Raw genomic sequence first — 23,001 nt, 5'->3', positions numbered from 1 at the left:
CCAGATAACTGAATGTTTAGAAAATGTATTGCTTTCTGAATTAGATTTGATGTTTTGGATACTATCATTATGAAGTTTAATTCCTCAATTATCTTTCAATTATAAGTCGTTAAATCAACGCAAAAATAGATCAACATATTTCAACGCAGTCAATGTTGTTTTACCCCGAATTAAAGAATAATGTACTGTGTAATGTAATGTAAAGTTAAGAAACCCCCAATATTTAAAAAATTTCTCTTAAAACAAAACAAAAATGGCTTAGCTGTTGGATGATGGTCTTTTCTTCTGCGCATGCCCACGCTCCATTTCAGCAGTGTCTTGCAACAGTTTGTGCCCATCATGAGGCGTTTTGCCTTGAAGCATTCAATGGGAAAAGATGTTGTTGCTTGTCTATATTTTTTACAGTCATTGGTCACAGGTGATCAAAATTATGTAAACAAGGACACACAAGGAAGAACCAAAGCAGGGACCTCTAGGGGAATGGAAACAAAGTGCAAGATGGTAACAGCTAAGGCTATATGGCCCAGATAGAAACTGCATAGTTCTTTTTGTTCTGTAGGCCAGACTCATCTCTCCATTACCCTGCTGGTGTAGGTGTTTGAATCTTTACTCATCATTGGAGTAAACTTTTTGTAATTGAACTTTCATTGTTGAAGAGCCTTGGTCTAGTTTTGCCAATATGGAGATGGACTTAAAGCTGGTTTTGTGTTTAGACAAGTGCGTAGGTACTATAGAGGAATTACCAACCTATGTCACACATGATGTCACACGGGCTCCCAGATGCAAAAAGAGACCGGTTGCAATAGCAAACATGTCGTGTTATGCGATATGATGTAAAAATCGAAAATCCAAAAATGTAAAACTTAACTTTTACCGTACACCAAACTGCAGTTCTCGTTTTATATCAGGTAAGGTCACACTATGCTGAATCATACACATTACTTGTTTTTGATTACAGCAGTGATTTTCAGCAAAATCAGTTAAATATGGTTCATTAAACTGCGGACACTGAATGCTTAGAATGAAATGTAAATATTTAAGTTCACATACCCTTGCCGAATAACTGTGCTTATCACTGGGTGACAAGCTGTTATAATATGCTAAAAGCATTATGTAAATAATATATAATATGTAATCAATATAACTTATTTCTAAGACAACAACAAACTCTGTACCGCATCGGATGTCATTCCCCTGCTGTAAATGCTAGCGCTCCAGTTTTTTCCGCAACCTCGCTGCACGCGCATCCTGAATGTTTACAAACAGGATAATTCATCTATAGGGTAACATTTGAGTTTACCACGAGTCTTTGAGCTGTAGGCAATGATTCATCATGTCTGTGAGGTTTTTTTATTATAAATAAGAGAGAGTGGCATTTGAAGCGAAATGTTTTAAATGTTTGTTTGTTTTGTGATTTATATGTTTGTATTTGACTCTGTCCATATATTCACTTTTGGTCACAGTGTACAACTGAGCTAATATCAGTTTGCAAGATACACAAACACTGTTTCTTGATTTTTCTTATTTATTTTAGTCGAATAGAGGATTTTTTTTTACTGATCTTCTGAATGAGAGAGTATGGATGTATCAGTTTATGACATGAGCTATCATTTCCTAAATGAGTTTATTTAAATTCTCAGTGTTTTAAAATTAAAAGCTATTTCATAGGAATGCAATATCAGTGATGGTCCTTAAGCTACGAGCCAGACTGATTTGAAATAAGCTGTGAAATGGGGTTGTGTTGAGGTCTGAGCATGAAGTTATAGGCTTTTCCAAGATGTGCATACACCTCACTTTCTGTGATGTGCGCTGTTGTGGATACAGCCCCTTGAGTTGTATGATAATTTAGGGGGCTAATAATTCTGACTTCAATTGTATATATTAGCAATACAATTTATTCACCTTTCAATTCTCAAACCTGTTTTACTTCTTTAATTCTGTTGATCACCAAAGAAGATATTTTTAAGTTGTAACCATTGAAGTCCAACGAAATTCTTTTTCATTCTATGGACGCCAATTGTTTTCAGGTTATGACGCACACAGGTTTGCAACCTCTTGATATTGAGTAATTTAATTTAAAATTTAATTACTAATTTTAGAATTTATTATAAATTAATTATTTATATTTTATTTATTTATTTTTATTTGTAGTAGTACTGGCAGATGCAGCTACCTTACTATCATCATTTTAGTTTACCCAATATCTCAAATCTCCAAATTAAATGAAAAATAAAAAGTCCTGGCATTGGCTTTTGTTTTTTTCATTTATTTATGTTGTGATGGTGATTTCATTTGACACGATATTTAATCAAAACAGCCAAACAGTCATGCAGTACATAACAATCTACACATGAGTTGTTTTTGAAAGCCTGCGTTCATTCAACATCTGTTCCGTTCTATGTGATTTGGTGGCTCTACATGGGGCAGTTACAGACCAGAGAGAATGTAAAGTGGTCTCTTTCTCTGTATTGTTGTCATGGTGATATTGAGCTGGTGCTCTCCTGGGGTCAGCTGAAAAAATAAAGTGAAAAGGTAACCGCTTGGTCAGGTAGGTGCAGTGACATGTATTTCACAGTATAGTCTTTCACATTTTTTTCACGGATAACATTTCAGATTTGATCTCCAACAGATATTTGCCATGTTGCAATTATTCACATAGAGACCAAGAGTTTCCTGCACAACATGGACTGAAAGTGTATATTTTTTGCATGTGCAATACTGACCATTTTTGTGTGCATCAAAACGCATAAGCATCGCACATGTCAAATCAGCATCTTATATTGCAGTTTAATTGTTATTGTAACACATGAATGCATGTTTATTGTAAATCTGTGGATTTAAATAGCTGTAATCTGACAACAAAAAACTCTCTAGAATGTACAAAAGTTTACTTAGCATTTATGCATGTATAAATATTCAAAATAAATAAACTACCAGAAAGAGATGCTTGTGTACATTGGAGTTTGTTGCAGCCGTAATTCTGCAAAAATTATTTGAAATTTAAATGACAAAGAAGAGAGTTACACTCACCGGCCACAATATTAGGTACACCATGCTAGTACTGGGTTGGACCCCTTTTGCCTTCAGAACTGCCTTAATCCCTTATTTCATAGATTCAACAGGGTACTGGAAATATTCCTCAGAGATTTTAGTCCATATTGACATCATGCAGTTGCTGCAGATTTGTCGGCTGCACATCCATGATGCGAATCTCCCATTCCACCACATCCCAAAGGAGCTCTATCTGATTGAGATCTGATGACTGTGTGTTTGTAGCCTCAGTTTTCTGTTCTTATCTGACAGAAGTGGCACCCAGTGTGCTCTTCTGCTGCTGTAGCCCATCCACCTTATGGTTGGACCTGTTGTGTGTTTAGAGATGCTCTACTGCATACCTAGGCTGTAACAAGTGGTTATTTGAGTTACTGTTGCGTTTCTATCAACTGGAACCATGTCTAGCCATTCTCCTCTGACCTCTGGCATTAACAAAGCATTTGCGCCCACAGAACTGCCGCTCACTGGATATTTTCTCTTTTTTCGGGCCATTCTCTGTAAACAGTAGTGATGGTTGTTTATGAAAATCCCAATAGATCAGCAGTTTTCTGAAATACTCACACCAGCCCGTCTGACCATCAACCATGCCACAGTCATTAAATCACCTTTCTTCCTCATTCTGATACTCAATTTGAACTACAGCAGATCGTCATGACCATGCCTAAATGCTTTGAGTTGTTGCCATGTGATTGTCTACTTAAAAATTTGTTAAAAAGGAGTTTACAGGTGTACCTCATAAAGTGGCTAGTGAGTGTAAATATAACATATTTGGTGTAAAATTACTCAAATATTTAGTTTTCCTTTCATTTATGTCTTTTTTATTTCTTTTTTAGAGGTGAGCGCTCATGAAGGGAGTAATGATAATGGCAGCATTTGTGATGGCAGTGACTCCACGCTCTACAAGCAAAGTGAAGGTAACATGAAAAATCAATATACTTTTGCACTCTGAGACCCATAAAGAGACTTTAAATCTGTCAAGTTTCAAAGCCACATCAATATTAAGCCTTTGTTAGCTTGATTTAAATCTGGAAGCCTTTATATTCTTTATAGATTTAAATTTTAAATCTATACAGAAGATAAAGTGATTCCTGGGTTACAGTATTGAGCATTGCATTTAATAAAAACCACTGTCTATATAATTAAAAAAATTACAAATAAATCAAAAGTGAGTATATACAAACATATACTACATATGGAATAGAAAATGTCTCTTGATCATTTTTATCGGTTTAAAGCATCACATTAACACTAACATTCTAAAGTTTGGTCAAATATTTTTTGAAAGAACATCCTTACCAAGGATCAGAATACAGTAAAATCGGTTAAATTTTGCTTGATATATATATAGACCTATATAGACTATATATATATATATATAAATAGTCTATATCAGTGGTTCTCAAACTGTGGTACAGTACGTGTACCACTAGTGGTACGCGGACCTTCTTCCAGTGGTACACAGAGGAATAAAATATGTTATATACATGCTACATATATTTCAAAATTTATCAAAAATTATGTATATAATTTGCCATATATGACATATAGCCTTTATTTCTAAGGTTATCTTTCACGGTTTTTTTTTTTAACTGTGCAGAGCTGTAGCTGCTTTACTAGGCTTACTACAGTAATGTATTTCAATGATGCTCATTTTGATGGAACTTGGAGAGACAATTTTTTTCTGAGTTGGTACTTGATGAAAAAAGTTTAAGAACCACTGGTCTATATATATATATATATATATAGACGCCCCTCTTTTATTCTTATATTCTTTTTTAAATATTTCCCAAACGTTTTACAGAGCACGACAATTTTCACAGTATGTCTGATGATATTTTTTCTTCTGGAAAAAAATCATATTTGTTTTATTTCGGCTGGAATAAAAGCAGTTTTAATTTTTTTAAAAGCCATTTTAAGGACAAAATTATTAGCCTCTTTAAGCTATATTTTTTTCTTATAGGTTACAGAAAAAAACATCGTTATAAAATAACTTGCCTAATTACCCAAACCTCCATAGTTAGCCTAATTCATCTAGTGAAGACTTTAAATGTCACTTTAAGCTGTATGGCTCTGAAGGCTGTTATCATCCATCCACATAGTTAAACAGCTAAAGATCACATCTGACAAAAGCTGGAAGTTCACAAGAATTATTTGTTTTATTTAGTAAATTTCTCATTAATTGTATTTTATTAACGTCTACTCCTACGCCAACCCTAAACTTAACCATCACAGTAATGTAAAAACAAATCTGGATCTGGAGTCTTCTCTATTAGCATAGCTGATTAACCATGATAATTATTTATATTATTTATTAAATTTCCCATTAATTGTATTTTATTAACATCTACTCCTACCCCAACCCTGAACCCAACAGTTAAAGCTATGTTTCCATCCACCTATTTTATGTGCAAATGCGCATAAAAAAAACAGTTGATGGAAACGCCATGATGCGCATAAGTTTTGAAAATGCGCATAAAAAACATATGCGCCTAACTGGGTAGGATAAACTTTTTATTCGATAAGAAAAGATGCGCATAAACTGCGATGGAAACACTTTTACCGCACAAACTCCAGCATGCGCATTAAAAAAGGTCATGTGATTTTGTTGAAAGAGATCATGTGATGCTTAAAATGTGTGTGAATGGATAAAACATCAGGCTGAGCACATTACAAAACATCTGAAATGTTATTTTGGTCATTATAAAATGCCTTCCAATTTCAGTGTTAATGTTATTATATTATTAATGACCTCCAGAATCAAGAACGCCCTTGCTCCGCGTCTGACACCTTCAAAAGCCACTGCACGCTCACTGCTTGTCAGGATTGTCTTCTGAGGCGCATACATTTTAAAAAGATTGATGCAGCTTCTCCTACTGCAGCAAATGCAGATTTTACTGTTTATATTTGGCGCCAGTTAATCAAGAAGTGATGATTTTTTTCGATTTGCTCGTTGGATGGAAACGATGCTTCATTCGCACAACTTTTATGCGATAATCGAGTTTTGCGCATAAAGTTTATTCGCATTTTTGGATGGAAACATAGCTACTGTAATCAAAAACAAATCTGGGTCTGGAGTCTTCTCTATTAGTACTGATAAACTATGTGGATGGATTATAACAGCCTTCTGAGCCCACCAGTAGGCGCAGAAAGCCCCTATTGGCCCATATTTAGCTGATAACCACTTGAGTGATACATTCGAAACGGGTGAAATTGTCCAGTCTTCAGTGTCTTAATATCCTTTATAAATGATTATATTTAATGAAAAGAAACAATTTTAGTTTGATATTATTGGTTATAATCATTATATTTGATATCAAAGTAACTTTGCACCTTATTATTACCAATGTTCAAAACAGTTACACTGTAATATTATAGTTATTATATAGTTATATATTTGTGGGAACATTTCCAGGACACTTTGATTAACAATAATTCTTAATAACTATTTATTTAAAGTAGATTTGAACCTTTACATGTTTAATGAATTTCATCATCTCTGCCTAAAGAATAAATGTAAAATAAAAAAATAATTATTTTTTTCTAAATTAATAAAATACAGAATTTCAGTCTGTAACTATAAACTGCTTAAAGCATCTACATTTTGAATAGAAACGGTTAATGTGCCTTTCACTGCGCGTGGAATTCACATTAAGCCCAACAGGCATCTTTATTTAAACATGTCCTACTTGATTAACTTAATGGAAGTTCTTTCTTCACAGAAGACACACTTTTACACACACACATGCAGCTAAATTTATGGGGACTTATCATAGACGAAATGATTTTTATACTGTACAAACTGTACTGTATTATAATTCTTTCCTCTAAACCCAAACCTCAGAGAGGGCATTTTGCTGTTTTACATTTTCAGAGTTCTTCATTCTGTGTGATTTCTGAGTAATTTTTCTATTGGGGACCATATAAATGTGCCCACAAGGTACAAAGTCACGGGTATTGCTACTTGTTGACACACAATGTGATAAATACAAGGTCAACAAACAGACACACACACAGTGGAATCTGTATATACTGTATTTACTGTGTTGTATTATTTTACCTGCTGGCATGAGAATCAAAGGTGCTTAACTATTGTATTGTATTGCATCGGTCAATTACTGTAATCTCTACAGCACTCCAACAGTCTATGAATTACTGTTAAGTTTAACACTCATCATGCACACAAACAAACACACACACACACACACACAGAGAGAGAGGAAACAAACAGTGATAAACAAATAATGAGTAGTTGTTAATATATGTGAATCCATTCAAAATACAGGTCACAGCATGGCAGACACACTTACGGTTGCTCTCCGTGTGGCAGAGGAGGCGATAGAGGAAGCTATTGCTAAAGCGGAGAACTACAAAGACAGTCTGGTAACACATTATTCTTTATTTATTATTCATCCAACCACCAATTTATCTTTCGTCCAGCTCTACAGCCAAGTATTCATTCATTGATCTGACATCTATCCATTTATTCTTCTGGACAATATAAGGCTCCATAAAATATCACTCTATTTTGTAGTTCAGATGTTTTCATCCTTCTCTCAGTTTGGACCATCTATCTTATTGCCACAGCATTTGCAGGGCTGTTGCATATAATAAAAAACAGTACGCATTTTGTTCAATAAGTGATAATTCATAAAGACATTAAAATATATGCTTTTTTAACAAAAAGAATTAAAGAAAGATTAAATTATATTCAACATCTTGTGGCAGGCGACCGCATACTGTGCTGTCTAGCAGTCTGCACATTTGCCTACACTGTAAAAAAAAAATCCTGGTTGCCTTAAAATTTTTAGCTGAATCTAATTAACTTTAATAGTCCATTGAACGTATATTATATTAAACTGACAAGAAACAGCTTACGTAACTATAAAATTAAGTTAGAACATGATTAACATAGTTTATTAAGTTACAATGACCTAAAATATATGCTGTCAGAACTAATTGATCATATGATTTTTTACAGTGTAGTAATATAAAAAGCTAAAAAAAGTGGTAATATAAAAGTAGTAATATAAAAATATACAGTATTGGTCGTCTCAGAACAGTGGTGTAGTCTGTTAATTATGTAACTGCAGAACTTTTTCAGTTTTTGTTTTATGTTGGGAACTTCATTATGGTATTTTCATGTTTTTTTTTTCATTGCATAAAAAACCCTGCAACCATACAATTGTTGTAATTGACCACCCATAGAAATGACCAAGCACTCACAAAAAAATGAAAACATTATTTTGTATTAATCAATAAAAAATACATTTACCTACTGGAACTCTTCCGATTGGTGTGTCTCTGTTGTTAATGTGTCTTGGCTAGTTAATGGAGTTTCGTTTACTCTATTACTGAAGTCCAGCTAGCACTTTTGAAAAATGGACACATCAAGTGCCCTATCATACACCCGGTGCAATGTGGCGCAAGGCGTAGCGCAATAGTTGTTTGCTAGTTTCAGCTTGGCACAAGAGTCGTTTTGACGTTTTGCGGCACGTTGTTTAAATAGCAAATGCATTTGTGTTCATAAGTGTGCTCATAGGCATTCTGGTCTAAAAAGGAAGGCATTCTGAGGCGCACTGCTGGCGCGTTGCTATTTTGAGAAACTATAATAGATTTTTCAATAGACCAGAACAAAGCTGGTCTATTGTCCAAAGCAGAGCGCGTTAGTTGTGCGCCTCGCTCACACACTGCTTAATGCACACAAGATGAAGAGCAATAAGCAAATATCTGTACAAATGAAAAATAATTAAAATATTAAGGAATTTATATAGGATAAGGGATATATATATATATATATATATATATATATATATATATATATATATATATATATATATATATATATATATATATATATAGGATATAATAAGGATATATATAGGATATAAATATAAAAAATATTAAAATATTACAAAACATATTATTTTCTAGCCTACATGAATTTAAAAACCACTGCCTTCATGCCTTCTTCATCTCAGGAGGCTTTTTCAGTTCATTCATAACAATTTGCTTTTGTATAATGTTATTATTATTAGCAGTATTATTTATTATATGCGTATTCATATTTGTTTAATTAAAAACAAGCTTAGATTTGCTCAGTTTTTCCCAATTACAAAATCGTCATGTAAATAGCGAATGCACTTATGGCGCTACACAACTGGCTCTTAAAGGGAATGGGAGATGAGACTCTGATTGGTTTATTCTCAAATCACACCTATAACTCATTAAGAAAATAAACTCAACTCTTTTAGATCATGCGCCACGGCGCAAAACTGATTTTTCCTTCCTTATTTTAGCAAAAGTGGATTCTGCCACGCCCTGAAAGCGTTTGCGCTCTGCGCTTTGCACTTTGCACATGGACCACCAAAATAGAACCTAAAATGAAACTATTTTTGAAAGTATGACTTTTGTTCATTTTATCTTTTTGCAATTGGGTGATGATTTCAGCATTGTTTCATTACCAGTAATTCATTTGTTGAAAACACAATGAAATATGCTCACTGTCGGAAACCTAAATCTGTACTTATGCCTGCATTTATCTTTTAATTCATTCACTCTTAGTTTAGTTTCAAGTTTTGTTTTTAGATCTTGATAATTGAACAGTTATATTACCTTGTTTCGGGTTCTATTTAGGAGACTCATGATTTTAGTTTATTAACAATTATTGTCAGGGCATATGCATCATAGTCCAAGAGCTTCAAGTTCTTCTGTATGCCTGTTTAGTGGGGGAAAGCAAACAGATATTTGAGATATTGTTTGCCACAATTAAAACAAGAAATCAGATGTTTATTATGGTACAAACTAACCAAAAGCATATTCAGAACCAAATAGAATAGTTTTAGCATTTTAGCCCTAATTTGTTTAATCATTTAATATTGTATTCCCCCTCTTACTCTCTATCTCTTTTCTCTGTCTCTCTCTCTCTGACAGGAGAAACAGAACGAGGCTCGTTATTTGCATGAGCACAAGGAAGAGCTCATAGAGGAACTTGCCACAACAATTGTTCAAAAAGTAAGAGCCATTCCGAAATGCAATACAGCAACGTCACAATTCTGCTTCATGGAAACAGATTCTCAATGTAATTAATAACCTTTATTTAACCAGGTCAAGTCAATTGAGAACCAATTCTAATTTACAATGACAACCTGACCAAGAGACAACATGAAAAGCAGATGCAGTACAAAGCAGTTGGGACACAATACAATGACAATTTCACAAATGCAAATAATAACATATAAAACCAACAAAAAAAACTAAAAACAAGCACAGTGATCTTGAACTATTGACTGAATAGAATTTTTAAAAGATGACAGCGGAATGAAAGTGCTGAGCTTTAAGGTCTGCTGCAGATGTTTCCAAGCATCAGCAGCAGAAAACTGAAAAGAGTAGCGACCAAATGATGCCCGAACTTTGGGTATGCAAAGGTTAATGAAGTTACTAGAGCGCAGATTTCGACATGTTTCCTGAATGTTAAGAAGTGGCTGTAAATAAAGTGGAATTTTTCTAATAGGAGTTTTGTAAATGGACAGAAACCAATGAATTTGACGACGTGATTGAAGAGAAGGCCAATTCAGTGAAGAATACAGTTGACAGTGATGAGTATTAAATGGTGCACCAGTAACAAAATGAATTGCTGCATGATAAATAATATCCAGTTTGTAAAGAAGAGTTTTTGAAGCTGATCTGTTAATTAAATCCCCATAATCCAGAATTGGTAATACTGTTAATTTAACCAAATGCTGCTTTGAAGAGTGAGTAAAAGAAGATTTGTTCCTGTAAAGAAAACCAATGCGGGCTTTAACCTTTTTGAGCAGTTTATTTATGTGAGTTTCAAACGCCAGTTTCCCATCTAACCAGATAGATATTAAGATATTTATATCAATCAACATAATTAATCTCAGTACCGTCCAATGAGGAAATTTTAGGAGGAAACTCAACATGTGGTAAATTTCTATTAAAAACTATACATTTTGTTTTGTTAGTATTTAAAACTAAGTGAAGATTGGTAAAAGCGTGTTGGATACTTAAAAAACTGGCTTGCAATGAAGAAAGTGCTGTAGTCAGAGAAGAACTGGAAGTATAAATGATGGTATCATCAGCATATAGATGTATGTAAGAATCACCTGCAGCAGAAGCAATATCATTAACATAAATATTAAAAAGTGTATACTACCTTGTATACTACAATATACTACCTTGTGGGACCCCTTTCTGAAACATCTGGGGATCTGACAGAAGCCCCTCCACCCTTACTGATTGTAGACGACCAGAACAGTAGTTCCTGAACCAGACCAGACAGCTCTCAGATAGTCCAATATATCTGAGCCTATCCAGTAGAATTGAGTCATCTGCCATATGGTTTAATATTGAGTTGGCCTTTTGAGCTTTAACAGCTTCAACTCTTCTGGGAAGGCTTTCCACAAGGTTTGTTTTTATGGAAATGTTTTGACCATTCTTCTAAAAGCGCATCTGTGAGGTCAGGCACTGACTAAAAGGCCAGATTGCAGGCCAGTGAACCTCCTCCACACCATGTTCATCTGTCTTTATGCTTTTGTACATTGTGTGTAGTTTTATGGAGTAGGTAAAGGCCATCCACAAACTGTTCCCATAAAGTTGGGATCATAATATTGTCCAAAATATTTTAATATACTGAATCATTTGAAGTTCATTCCACTGGAACTATTAGAAGCCAGGACCAATCACTAAAAAGCAACACAAAGCAATATTCCCCCCGGTCTGTAAATATAGACTCTGCAGAAAGTTTCTAACTTCTGTGCACTTTCACACCTAAATAAAATTAGTTTCACAACTAAATGAAACCAAAATCTTTACTTGCTGAGAATAAAATCTAATGTATTTAGTTGTTTTTTATTAAGTTTAACATCAGAAAACCCATCTACTTAACTTTGACTCACTTGATGGGCATGGATCCTTAGTATTAAATTAGAATTACTGAAGTACATTGATTACATATGTGATGTAATTATTTGTATGTACTTCATGACTTCTGAGCTTTGACCTCACATTCCTTAAAGTCAGCTTCATTTAGTCACAATTGTATCTCTATCACAAATAATTCAAATAAAAAAAGTCTTAAACATTGAATATCCATCTGTAAACCTTTTGCATACAGTGCACGACAATATGGTTTGAGATACTAATCACAAGCAGCACTATGTGGTACTTCGGACCGTTTGAGGAAACCGATTGCAACAAACCATTTAAGTTTATAAACTAATTCTAATGAGTACTGTGAACTTAATCCATTTGAGTAAATGAAGCAATGTGAGCACAGCAAAACCCAATAAATGACAAGAACTCAAACCAACTGAGTACTGTAAAACCCAATAAGTTAAGGCTACTCGAACTGATTGCAACAAACCATTTGAGTTAAAAAAAAAAAATCTATATGAGTATTGTGAATTTACTTCATTTAAGTTGAAGGAATGAGGTATTTAATTAACTCATTACCTTTAGCACTGAGTTCAAAACTCTTTTAAAATGAGTAGAATTATCTTTCAGTCAATTTTAAGTTAACTACACATTCGATAGACCTAATTTTTCTCTTCTTTTATGTGTCTTTCGTTGTAGATTATTCAGAGGGGAAAGCGGCCGGAGATACAAGAAGAGTATGAGTTTGTATGGCCTCAGAATCAGAAAAGTGAGCTACCATCTCCTACCTCAACACAAAACCCACTTGCAACGCAGAATTCACACTCCACCTCTCAGCCAGGCGCAGTAGCCCAGTCTGACATAAGTAAGGTAAGAAGTATGCAAGCGTCTGTGAAATGGTGTTTCCATTAGTTTTACAGTGCTTATTCAGCATTCCTTACCTTATCTGTAATGCATGCACAATCCCTTCTATGGCACTATACAAAAACAATGCTGGAAACAAGAAAAAGTTAAACAGGAAGACAATACTATAACAGAATATTTGAAATGCACAATAAAAGCATATTAATTAATCACACATTTTTTGTGTGTTTTCAGTATTGCTCTTGTACAAAGATTTTTATCAGGTGATCAAGAATCACCAAGTCATATTGCAAGTCTTAAGCGCCCCCTGTTGGTGAGATTAATGTTCTGCAACCTGCTTGCTTCTATAGCTATAAACCAGGCGTGACCAACCCTGTTCCTGGAGATCAACCTTCCTGCAGATTTCAGTTGCAACCCATATCAAACACACCTGCCTGTAATTATCAAGTGCTGGTCAGGTCCTAATTAATAGGTTCAGGTGTGTTTAATCAGGGTTGGAGCTGAACTTTGCAGTTTGCAGGCAGGTCGATCTCCAGGAACAGGTTTGAGCACCAAACACTTTAAACTGTTGTTGTTGTTTTAACCAAATGCAATTTGTGCATACAACTAAAATTTCTGGAGTTTCTGTGAACTATATAATTGTCCACACATATATTTGACTGAAGAGTTTAGTTTTCTAACATAACAAATGTTTTTAATGTCACTTTTGGTTAATGTGTCCCTGCATGCTGAATTAAGTAATGAATAAGTAATGATTTCTTTAAAGATTCTGTAAAGCGCTTTGAGGATCAAGAAAATAATATGTAATAAATGCAATGATTAAAAAACATAACAAAATATATTCATATTTTAACATAATTGTTCATATTTATATTTCCAGCCCTTTAAAATGATAGTTGTTTTGCATGTGCTTTGGTTGGCGTCTGTTTAGAGGTCAAGATCAGCGTACTCGAGTGACGATTCTCCAGAAAAGGGCCCTGAGGTGGGCATGGCCCCAGGGGTTCCAAAGAGCACTGAGGTAGAGACAGACATACAAAATTACTCATCACTCAGGAGGGAGTCCAGAGCATTATCACTTCCTGGATGGAAGAGTGTTGACCGCCTTGAAAACTCCAGTAAGAGCATGTAAACAGACAAACACAACTGTAAGATGAATTCAACTGCACTGTAAAACCCACAAAGTTAAGCTAATCTAAACCATTTGAGGAAGCTGATGGCAACAAACCATTTAAGTTCAAAAACTAATCCAACTCAGTTCGGTGAACTTAATCCATTTGAGTAAACGAAACAATTTGAGCACAGTAAAACCCAATAAATGAAAAGAACTCAAACCAAACCAACTGTAAAACCCAACAAGTTAAGGCAACTTAAACCGTTTGAGGAAACCAATTGCTACAAACCATTTTTAAAGTTTTATTTTTAGTAAAAAAAACTAATCTATATGAGTAGTGTAAACCTACTCCATTTACACTGTTAAAAGTAATTAGTTATTTAAAGTGAGTAAACAAATTGCCTTAAAAGCAACAAGTTGACTTTACAAAAATATTGTTAGTAAATCCATTGTAACTTGGAATTGTTAAGCTGACTTAATTTTAATAATTATGCTTATTGTACTTTCTTTTTAAAGTCAACTAATCTTTTTTATAATGGCAAACCATTTTAGCATGTCTCTTTTCAAAAAATTACTGCAGTTATTGCAATATTACATATTTGGTGCTTCATTAAGTTGATAAAATTTACAAATATAGCCTGTATTGAATTTAGAAGACATACTGGGGTCTGGAAGAGCAGATTTATTTTAGTTACTGTCATTTTGCTAGACACAGAAAAGCTGAAGAATAATAAATGTGTAATAATATGTGTATTGGAAAAAGTGATTAGCTTACTTTTATTTTAAAAAGTGAATACATCTTAATAATATAAATTAAGTCAACTCAACAGTTACAAGTAACAATGAATTTACTTACATTATTTTTGTAAAGTCAACTTGTTTCTTTTAAGGCAATTTGTTTACTCGCTTTAAGTAACTAATCTCTTTTTACAGTGTAATTAACTCGTTACCTTTAACACTGAGTTTAAAGCTCTTTTCAAATTAGTAGAATTAACTTTCAGTCAATTTTAAGTTAACAACACTCATTTCATTTGATAAAGTTGACTGTTGGGTTTTTCAGTGTGTTAGTTCTTTGCTCACACTTCCGTAGCACTTTTCTTTACAATTTACTCACATTCACAGCTGAATTGTTGATTCATTTTAAGATGTATAGGTATTATATATTAATACCTTTAAGTTAAAATTCTGTAATATTTTACTCAAACTCATGTTATTCTGGCTTCTTTTCTTTGATATGAAAGATGAATGATGTGCCAAAACAATAAATATTAACAGGTTTCCCAAAATATGGATAAACAATTAAAAAGGGTAAATAAGGACAGATTCAATTTGAGACACTTGTGTGTGTGAGGCGACTGTGTGTAAAATAATTCTACGAAAAGGTCATTCTACAGAAATATCAGGTTTTTTTTCTGGCCCTAGCCTCACAGGAATATTACATTTGATTATTACACTCTTCAGGCTTACAATTTCTTTACATTTTAAAATTTATATGTTTTACAAATCTGTTATTTCAACAATTACACCTTTTTAAGTCATTAATGTCGCAATAATTTTTTTAAAAATTACTTACTAATTACTTATTATTTTGAGGTTAAAAACTGATTTTTCTACAGTTCAAAATATTGTATTTATAACATGATGTTTATGACGTATATGACATTAAAACAGGCGACACAGTAAGTACTGTTGTCGCCTCACAGCAAGAAGGTCGCTGGTTCGAGCCTAGGTTGGGTCAGTTGGCATTTCTGTGTGGAAATTGCATGTTCTCCCCGTGTTGGTGTGAGTTTCCTTCAGGTGCTCCGGTTTCCCCCAAAAGTCCAAAGACATGCGCTATAGGTGACTTGGGTAAGCTAAATTGTCAGTATGCATGTGTGTACAGTATGTCTTGGTCCTCCAGGTTGGGGGTTAAGCGTTGTGCTAACGACCCACCTCATAAAAATTAGATGTTGTGAATGACCAACATGATGCAAATATCAACTTTTAATATAAATTGCCCTTGGAGTAAGTAAGTAAAGAAAATAAAAGCTGAAAAATTTGGAAGTTTAGTCTATTAGCCATTTTAAGTTATCTGTAATGAAGAGACCCTATTTGGTCAACTCAGTTAATTGGCTTGTTGATTTCCCATTGCTTAAACGAACTGAGGGAATCACTTTCCTCAAATCATTTGAGTAGTCGCAACTTATTAGGGTTTACTGTGTGCAACTCTGACTACATGTACCTGAAAAAAATCCAGAAATAAAAACCTTTAATATTTGCTAAAAAAAAAAAAAAAAAAAAAGTATATAACACCAGTGAAAAAAGTCTTTAAAAAAAGATTTAAAGATTTACAAAATATATTTAAAAAAAACATTAAGGTGCCATTTATGTGTTTTCATAAATAAAACAGGACATTGAACAATGTGGCCTAAGTTAAAGCTAGAAAAAGACATTTTGGGTTGGCACTTTGGCTAAGTGATTCACAGCAAAAAGATTGTTGGTTCGAGTCACAGCTGGACCAGAAGGCCTTTCTCTATGGAGTTTGCATGTTCACCCAGTTGTTTCCCCATGTTACAAATACGTTGGTTGTTGCAACATAGGCTCATTCTGTAAACCCTATATACGTTTCTGGAGATCACAATTTATGTAGCCAGAAGTGCGTATGGCTGCAATTTGTTTTTCAAATGAAACCTATGGGGCGGTATGACGAAGTTCCTTTTCTTGCTCACTAGCTGACTGCTTACCTCTGTATGGATGGCTTTCTCGCTGTTACCAGTTTATCCAGTTAGCTCACCAAGGACTTTGGTGGACTTGAGAAGCAGAGAGGAGTTGACCAAGGCGATGAGGTTTGAGTCCGGTGAAGAACAGTGTCAGGGTGAATCCAAAAAATAAAATAAACAAATAAATAATGAAAATGTGGTAAAAATCAGACGAGGGCTTTTCTTTTTCTGGATTGCTTTTTAAAACTGTTTCTTTGGCTTTAGGAGGTAAGTGAGCAGGTCAATCTGTGCTTTTAAAAACACTATTGGTTGGGTTCAGGGAAGTGGGTAGGCAGGTCAATCTGTGCTTTTATAAACTCTATTGGTTGGGTTTAGGGAAGTGTGTGAGCAGGTCAATCTGTGCTTTTAAAAACACTATTGGTTGGGTTCAGGGAAGTGGGTAAGCAGGTCAATCTGTGCTTTTATAAACTCTATTGGTTGGTTTTAGGGAAGTGAGTGAGCAGGTCAATCTGTGCTTTTAAAAACACTATCGGTTGGGTTTAGGGAAGGAAGAGGGTGGGTCAGTCAATCAGTCAGTCGGCAGCGGCTTCTTGTGGATTTACAAAAACTGCAAAAAAATGTAGTTCATGTGATGTATTTAGCAGTCTCCAGAAATGTATATACAGCAGGTGCGAATGGCACTCACAAGAAAAATTTTAAATCCCAAAATGCGTACACAGCAGCCTCTGGTGAATTCACAAAAACTGCAAAAAAATGTAGTTCATGTGATGTATTTGGCAGTCTCCAGAAATGTATATAGAGGTACGTTTTAATAATATGTCTGTGTTGCTGAGTGTTGTGTTCTTAGTGCTGAGTTGTGTCGAAAGGGCATCCGGTGTGTTAAACAACTGCCAGAGACATTGGCGCTTCATATTTCATTTTGGCAACCCCTGATAAAGCAGAGAATAAGTCAAAGGAAAGAGAGTGAGTTTCTGTAGAATGATTCTGTTTCTGTAGAATGACTAAAAGCAAAGTGTTTAATTCTGCACAAAACATAACTGCAATTATTTTGCATGTGGTTGTTACTGAAAAGCTTACACAGATCACCTTAAATATTACCACACCTCTTTTTAATAATTTTGACTTTTTTCCATTTTGTGTTTGTTTATGTGGTTCGCTTACACAAACACACTCACACACACACCTATACACACACCCATCCTCTATATTTGTCTGTCCAGGTGTTTGTGTCTGTCTCCACAGGTGCATCTTCAGTCCTGCAGTCCCCTGATGGTAACTGGATTGCCCTGCAGAGCTCCCAGCATTCCCGGCCCAGCCTGCTGACTAAGCGCAAAAGCCTCGTTTTCAGTGTGCTTGAGAAAGAATCAGGCGTGGTATCTGCGTATGATGAAATGGGCTCAGATTCAGACCCTGAGGATCAGGGTGGATGGGGCGCTGCCTTGTTACAGTTTCGCAGACGTCTCTCTGATGAAACATACTATACTGACTCTCAACACGACCCTGAATGGACATTTACTCAACATCCACCCATTACATCACCCTCTTCGGGTCAATACACCAACACTGAAACCCTGAACTCTGACTCAGAGACATCTCCTTCCCCGTCGACTCGAGCCCGTAGAGCACCCGTGATGAAAAAAGGGCCACCCGAAACACACCTATATCCTTACTACAGGCACCCTGCAGACATCGTAGCTTTGCCTCAGTTGAAGCCAGATGTCCTCGATGTGAACTTTAATCCCCACTTGGGTGGGGACAGTAGTGATGGGGAGGAGCGGAGCGAGCAGGTCAAAAGATCACGGAGGCGTAGAAAGAGCAAACGCGAGACATCAGAGCACAGCCGAGCACATAATGCACTGTACAGTGCTGCCACTGCGGTGAGTAAAACTACAGACTTTTGATTTATTAAAATAGAGAATCCTGACACATACTGGATAGTGGTTGTGCTTCAACTATGGTATAAAGATCAACATTTTGATGCTGCTGACATGTTGAAACTAAAAACACAAATGACATAAATTTACATTTATATGGTAACACTTTATAACAACTATGAATCATTTAATTAAGCATTAGCAAATAGTTAATTCATTATCTGTTAAGCATTAGTAAGCAGTTTATAACTACAGATACAAATGATGTAATCTTTACTTAGAAGGAGAGTCAGACAGAATCTGCGGACATTTTTGGCTATTTCTGCTTAGAATTTTGAAAAAATCTGCGGATTTATGCAGAATTATTTCAGGAGTATCGCAACAAAAAATTTAATATATAACATAAAAAACATTTATGTTAAAACATTAAAACTTTTTTACAATGCAAATACATCTAGAGACACTTATTTGGTTAACAAAGCAAATCTATCATATGATAAATACACTACAAGACAGAAAATATTACTTTGCAAACTGTATTGTAAGTAAATCAAATAAACACTTTCATATTAGTCCATAATATTATGAAATTGGCATTAGTCTAAATGAATTTAAAATCAAATAAACATAAATTTGCACACATTTACAAAAGTAAATAAATAGACTCAATGATGGGCCAAAAATCTGCGGAAATCTGCGGATTTCTGCTCGCAAAGATTGCATGTGGGCCTACATGTCGTATAATTTGCTTAATGATTGTATTTTCATACTTTGTTAATTATTATTTTTTATTACTAAGTATTGCATCATTTACAAACCAGCTATTTGAGAGAAGTTGGTGGTTTTTAAAGATTATTCAGAATGCGCCAGTAATTGATTTATAAACTATTCAAATGAACATTTACAAATCTTATTGTTCAGGCATATATAATAATATTAGGCGACGCAGTAGTGCAGTAGGTAGTGCTGTCGCCTCACAGCAAGAAGGTTGCTGTTTCAAGCCTCAGCTGGGTCAGTTGGCGTTTCTGTGTGGAGTTTGCATGTTCTCCCTTCGTTTGCGTTGGTTTCCTCTGGGTGCTCCAGGTTTCCCCCAAAAGTTCAAAGACATGCGCTATAGGTGAATTGGGTAGGCCAAATTGTCTTTAGTGTGTATGGATGTTTCCCTGAGATGGGTTGCGGCTGGAAGGGCATCCACTGTGTAAAAACATATGATTTAAAAGTTGGGGGTTCATACCACTGTGGTGACCCCAGATTAATAAAGGGACTAAGCTGAAAAGAAAATGGATTGACGAATATTAATATTAGTTTGTATGTTAATAAATGCTTTATTAACTTAACTTAATCTCAACTAAAATAAAATTACTGTGCAGTTTAAACATCTCTAACACTGAAATTTTGTATAATAATATATTGTTAAATTATTATAGTGTTGTTTTATTAAACTTTATGTAGTATTTTGATACTCCTGTTATTCGACAATGTTCACAGTAATTTTACTTTTTAGATAAGTTTGCAAACATGTATTGATCATTTGATACTGACTGAACTCAACTGACTTTATTTCTATAGCACTTTCACAAATCACAATGATTACCAAAGTGCTGTACATAAAACACATAAAACGCATGTAAAATATACGTAAAACCAAAAAACATAAATTCACATCACATGATTAAAAGCTAAAGAAAATAAGTGTGTTTTCAGTAACCTCTGAAAAAACTCAAAAGTTTAAGCTGTTCTTAAAGAGAGTGGGAGATCGTACTGAGCCTTTAAATATTATATATTAGGGATTAATAAAGCATAAATAGTCCTTACTTTAGATTAAGTCACAAAATGGGATGAAGTTGAGTTAATAAAGTGTTAATAACATACAAATTAACTGTTAGTATATGCCTGCATAGTAATATATGAATGTTGATTAAATAGTTTATTAATCTTTTAGTAACTCATTCTAAATAATCTTTAAAAAAACAACTAATCTTAAATATCAATGATTTGATAAATAATGCAATACTTAATTTAGTCCTGAAAAAATTATCAGTAACAAAGTATAAAATTACAACTATTAAGCACATTTTAAATGTGCATACAATTCAAGAATACAGCATTTGTAACTGCAATTATAAACTGCTTACTAGAATTTATTAATTTTGAATTAATGTTTACCAAATAATGAATCCACCTTTGGGCGACATGGTGGGGCAGTAGGTAGTGCTGTCGCTTCACAGCAAGAAGGTCACTGGTTCGAGCCTCAGCTGGGTCAGTTTGCGTTTCTGTGTGGAGTTTGCATGTTCTCTCCGTGTTCACATGGGTTTCCTCTGGGTGCTCCGATTTCCCCCACAGTCCAAACACATGTGGAACAGATGAATTGGATAAGCTAAAATATCCGTAGTGTATGAGTGTGAATGAGTGTATATGGATGTTTCCCAGAGATGGGTTACAGCTGGAAGGGCATCAGCTGCGTAAAACATTTGCTGGATAAGTTGGCGGTTCATTCCGCTGTGGATACCCTGGATTAGTAAAGAGACTAAGCCGAAAAGAAAATGAATGAATGAAAGAATTCATCTTTGCAAATGCTTAGTAGATGATTCATAGTATGTAGTTATTATAAAGTGTTACCCAGAAAAGTTACTGCTTATCCATATAATTGGTAATAAATAAATAAACAAAAAATGTGAAAAATGTGAATTTGTTAATTTAATTTATTATGTACAAATGCTTTGAACAAACTGTTTTTTTTTTTTTTTTTGTTTTTTTAGAATTGAAAGATCATTATTTATCATCATTTTAAACATTAAATGAGAATAACAAGTTTTGAAAGTTGCTTCAATATAGGCAGACCATATAAAAAGAAGGGAAGAAAATGAGAAATCATTTGGAAATGATAGTTCATATTCTATTCCAGCAGGTGGCACTGCAGGGCAAGATTTTACTTTAATTGGTATAATAACATCTTTTAGCTCAGTCATGAAGATTTGATTTAAAATATTTTTTCTCTCTCTTGTGTTATTTTTCTCTCTCCACTCTTATCAACCTCTTAGGAGAACAGTACTGTCCTCCTCAATGCCATGATGATGCGCCGCCAACAGAGCCAGGAGAACACAGTCCCTCTGAATCACCAAACTCCAGACTCTGTGACCTCTCCAGACATTCTGACCTTTAACAACATGTCTCCTGAACCTGAATATCAGAACACATTAGCTCATAACTCCAGTGCTGCCAGCCTGCCATTGCTGAGCCAGCTAGGCTCCAACAATCCAGGGTTCGCCCCTCAGGACCCTTTGCTCAGGGCCTTCCCAGTTAATGAAACACTGGAAGAGGAGCTGAAATACAAACTCAGTGAGCTGATTGGCCAAGTCAGTGAGAGGGATGTAAAATCATCGGATTTTGAACCAATCAGTGAAGTGGGCAACAAGCAAGAGGACAGAGTAAGTGAGAAAGACAGTGGGAAACTAAGACCCAAGGAGAGGCGGGAGAGCAAGCGGGAAAGTAAATTGAGGGAAATGGAGAAGCAAAGTGAAAGACAAACAGTTAAACTGATGGATACAAGTGATGCTGTGAGACAGATAAATATTGAGAGACAAATGAAGAAAGAGAGGGAGCGACAGAGAGATATTGAAAGACAGGTAGAAAGAGAGCGGGAGAGACAAAGAGAGCTAGAGAAACAAATTGAGAAGGACAGAGAAAGGCGGCGAGAGATCGAGATGCAGGTCGAGAAGAAACAGGAAAGACAGAAAGAAATGGAGAAACAACTGAAACAAGAACAAGAGAGACAATCAGAGATTGAGCGAGACTTAGAAAAGAAAAGGAAAAGCATACGAATGGAAAAAGAGAAATTAGTGAGTGTGAAATCCAGAGAACGTGAACAGGAATTGGTGAGAGAAACAGGGGAAGCATCAGGTAGAGCGTTGAAGCGAAATAAGAGTTTGGAGGAATACAAATATGAAACCGAGAAAGAAAAGGTGAATAAAATATCTGCACAGAGAAGCAAATCAGAAACGTCAGCAGAAAGAAAGAAGCTTGATATAAAGACAGCAAGGTCTTTAACAGCATCTCCAGAAAGCACCCCCTGCGGTCTGGAGGAGCCAAAGTCTCCATCAGAGGTATGTACTGGCTTTAGCCTGTATTACTAACAGTTCTCCTACACATATCACCCAGGCTTTGTTCTAAACTGTAGTGAACTGCCTAGTTAAACTCCAAAATCTCTTGTTGACAATTTAGCCGGTGCCACTTTATATTAAGTGTCCTTAACTACTATGTACTTCCATCAAAAAAATAAATAGAATGTGCTCACTGTGTTTATGATGAATTTGAGAACACTTGTGGTGCTTTTGAGTTGGGATAGAGGTTGGGTTATGAACAGGTTTGGTGGCATGGGTAGGTTTAAGGGTGGGTTAAGATGTAAGGGATAGTCAACATTGTATTTACAAATGTAATTACAAAAGTTAATTACAGATGTAATTACATACGGGTATTTAGTCAAGCATAAGTACACAGTAAATACATATAT

General features: G+C 34.9%; 1 protein-coding gene across 5 annotated transcripts in view; it reads left to right on the top strand.

Moving 5' to 3' along the window:
* The window catches only part of myripb (myosin VIIA and Rab interacting protein b), a 214,481-nt gene that overhangs the window by 162,844 nt on the left and 28,636 nt on the right, over positions 1–23,001 (top strand). For 2 of the 5 annotated variants that reach the window (XM_021470291.3, NM_001353925.1), the window contains exons 5-11: positions 3,885–3,965; positions 7,334–7,431; positions 9,982–10,062; positions 12,643–12,813; positions 13,739–13,922; positions 17,860–18,494; positions 21,533–22,594. In XM_021470291.3, the coding sequence (XP_021325966.1) occupies positions 3,885–3,965; positions 7,334–7,431; positions 9,982–10,062; positions 12,643–12,813; positions 13,739–13,922; positions 17,860–18,494; positions 21,533–22,594 (2,312 nt within the window). Of the gene's footprint in view, positions 1–3,884; positions 3,966–7,333; positions 7,432–9,981; positions 10,063–12,642; positions 12,814–13,738; positions 13,923–16,851; positions 17,237–17,282; positions 18,495–21,532; positions 22,595–23,001 lie in introns of those variants that run through there. The other 3 variants (XM_073940504.1, XM_073940503.1, XM_073940505.1) reach the window with 2 other exon arrangements.

The sequence above is a fragment of the Danio rerio genome, chromosome 24, assembly GCF_049306965.1.
Source record: "Danio rerio strain Tuebingen ecotype United States chromosome 24, GRCz12tu, whole genome shotgun sequence".
In the NCBI taxonomy this organism is placed as follows: domain Eukaryota; kingdom Metazoa; phylum Chordata; class Actinopteri; order Cypriniformes; family Danionidae; genus Danio; species Danio rerio.
Note: the sequence above shows the minus strand (reverse complement) of the source record. Positions and strands in the feature narration are given on the sequence as shown.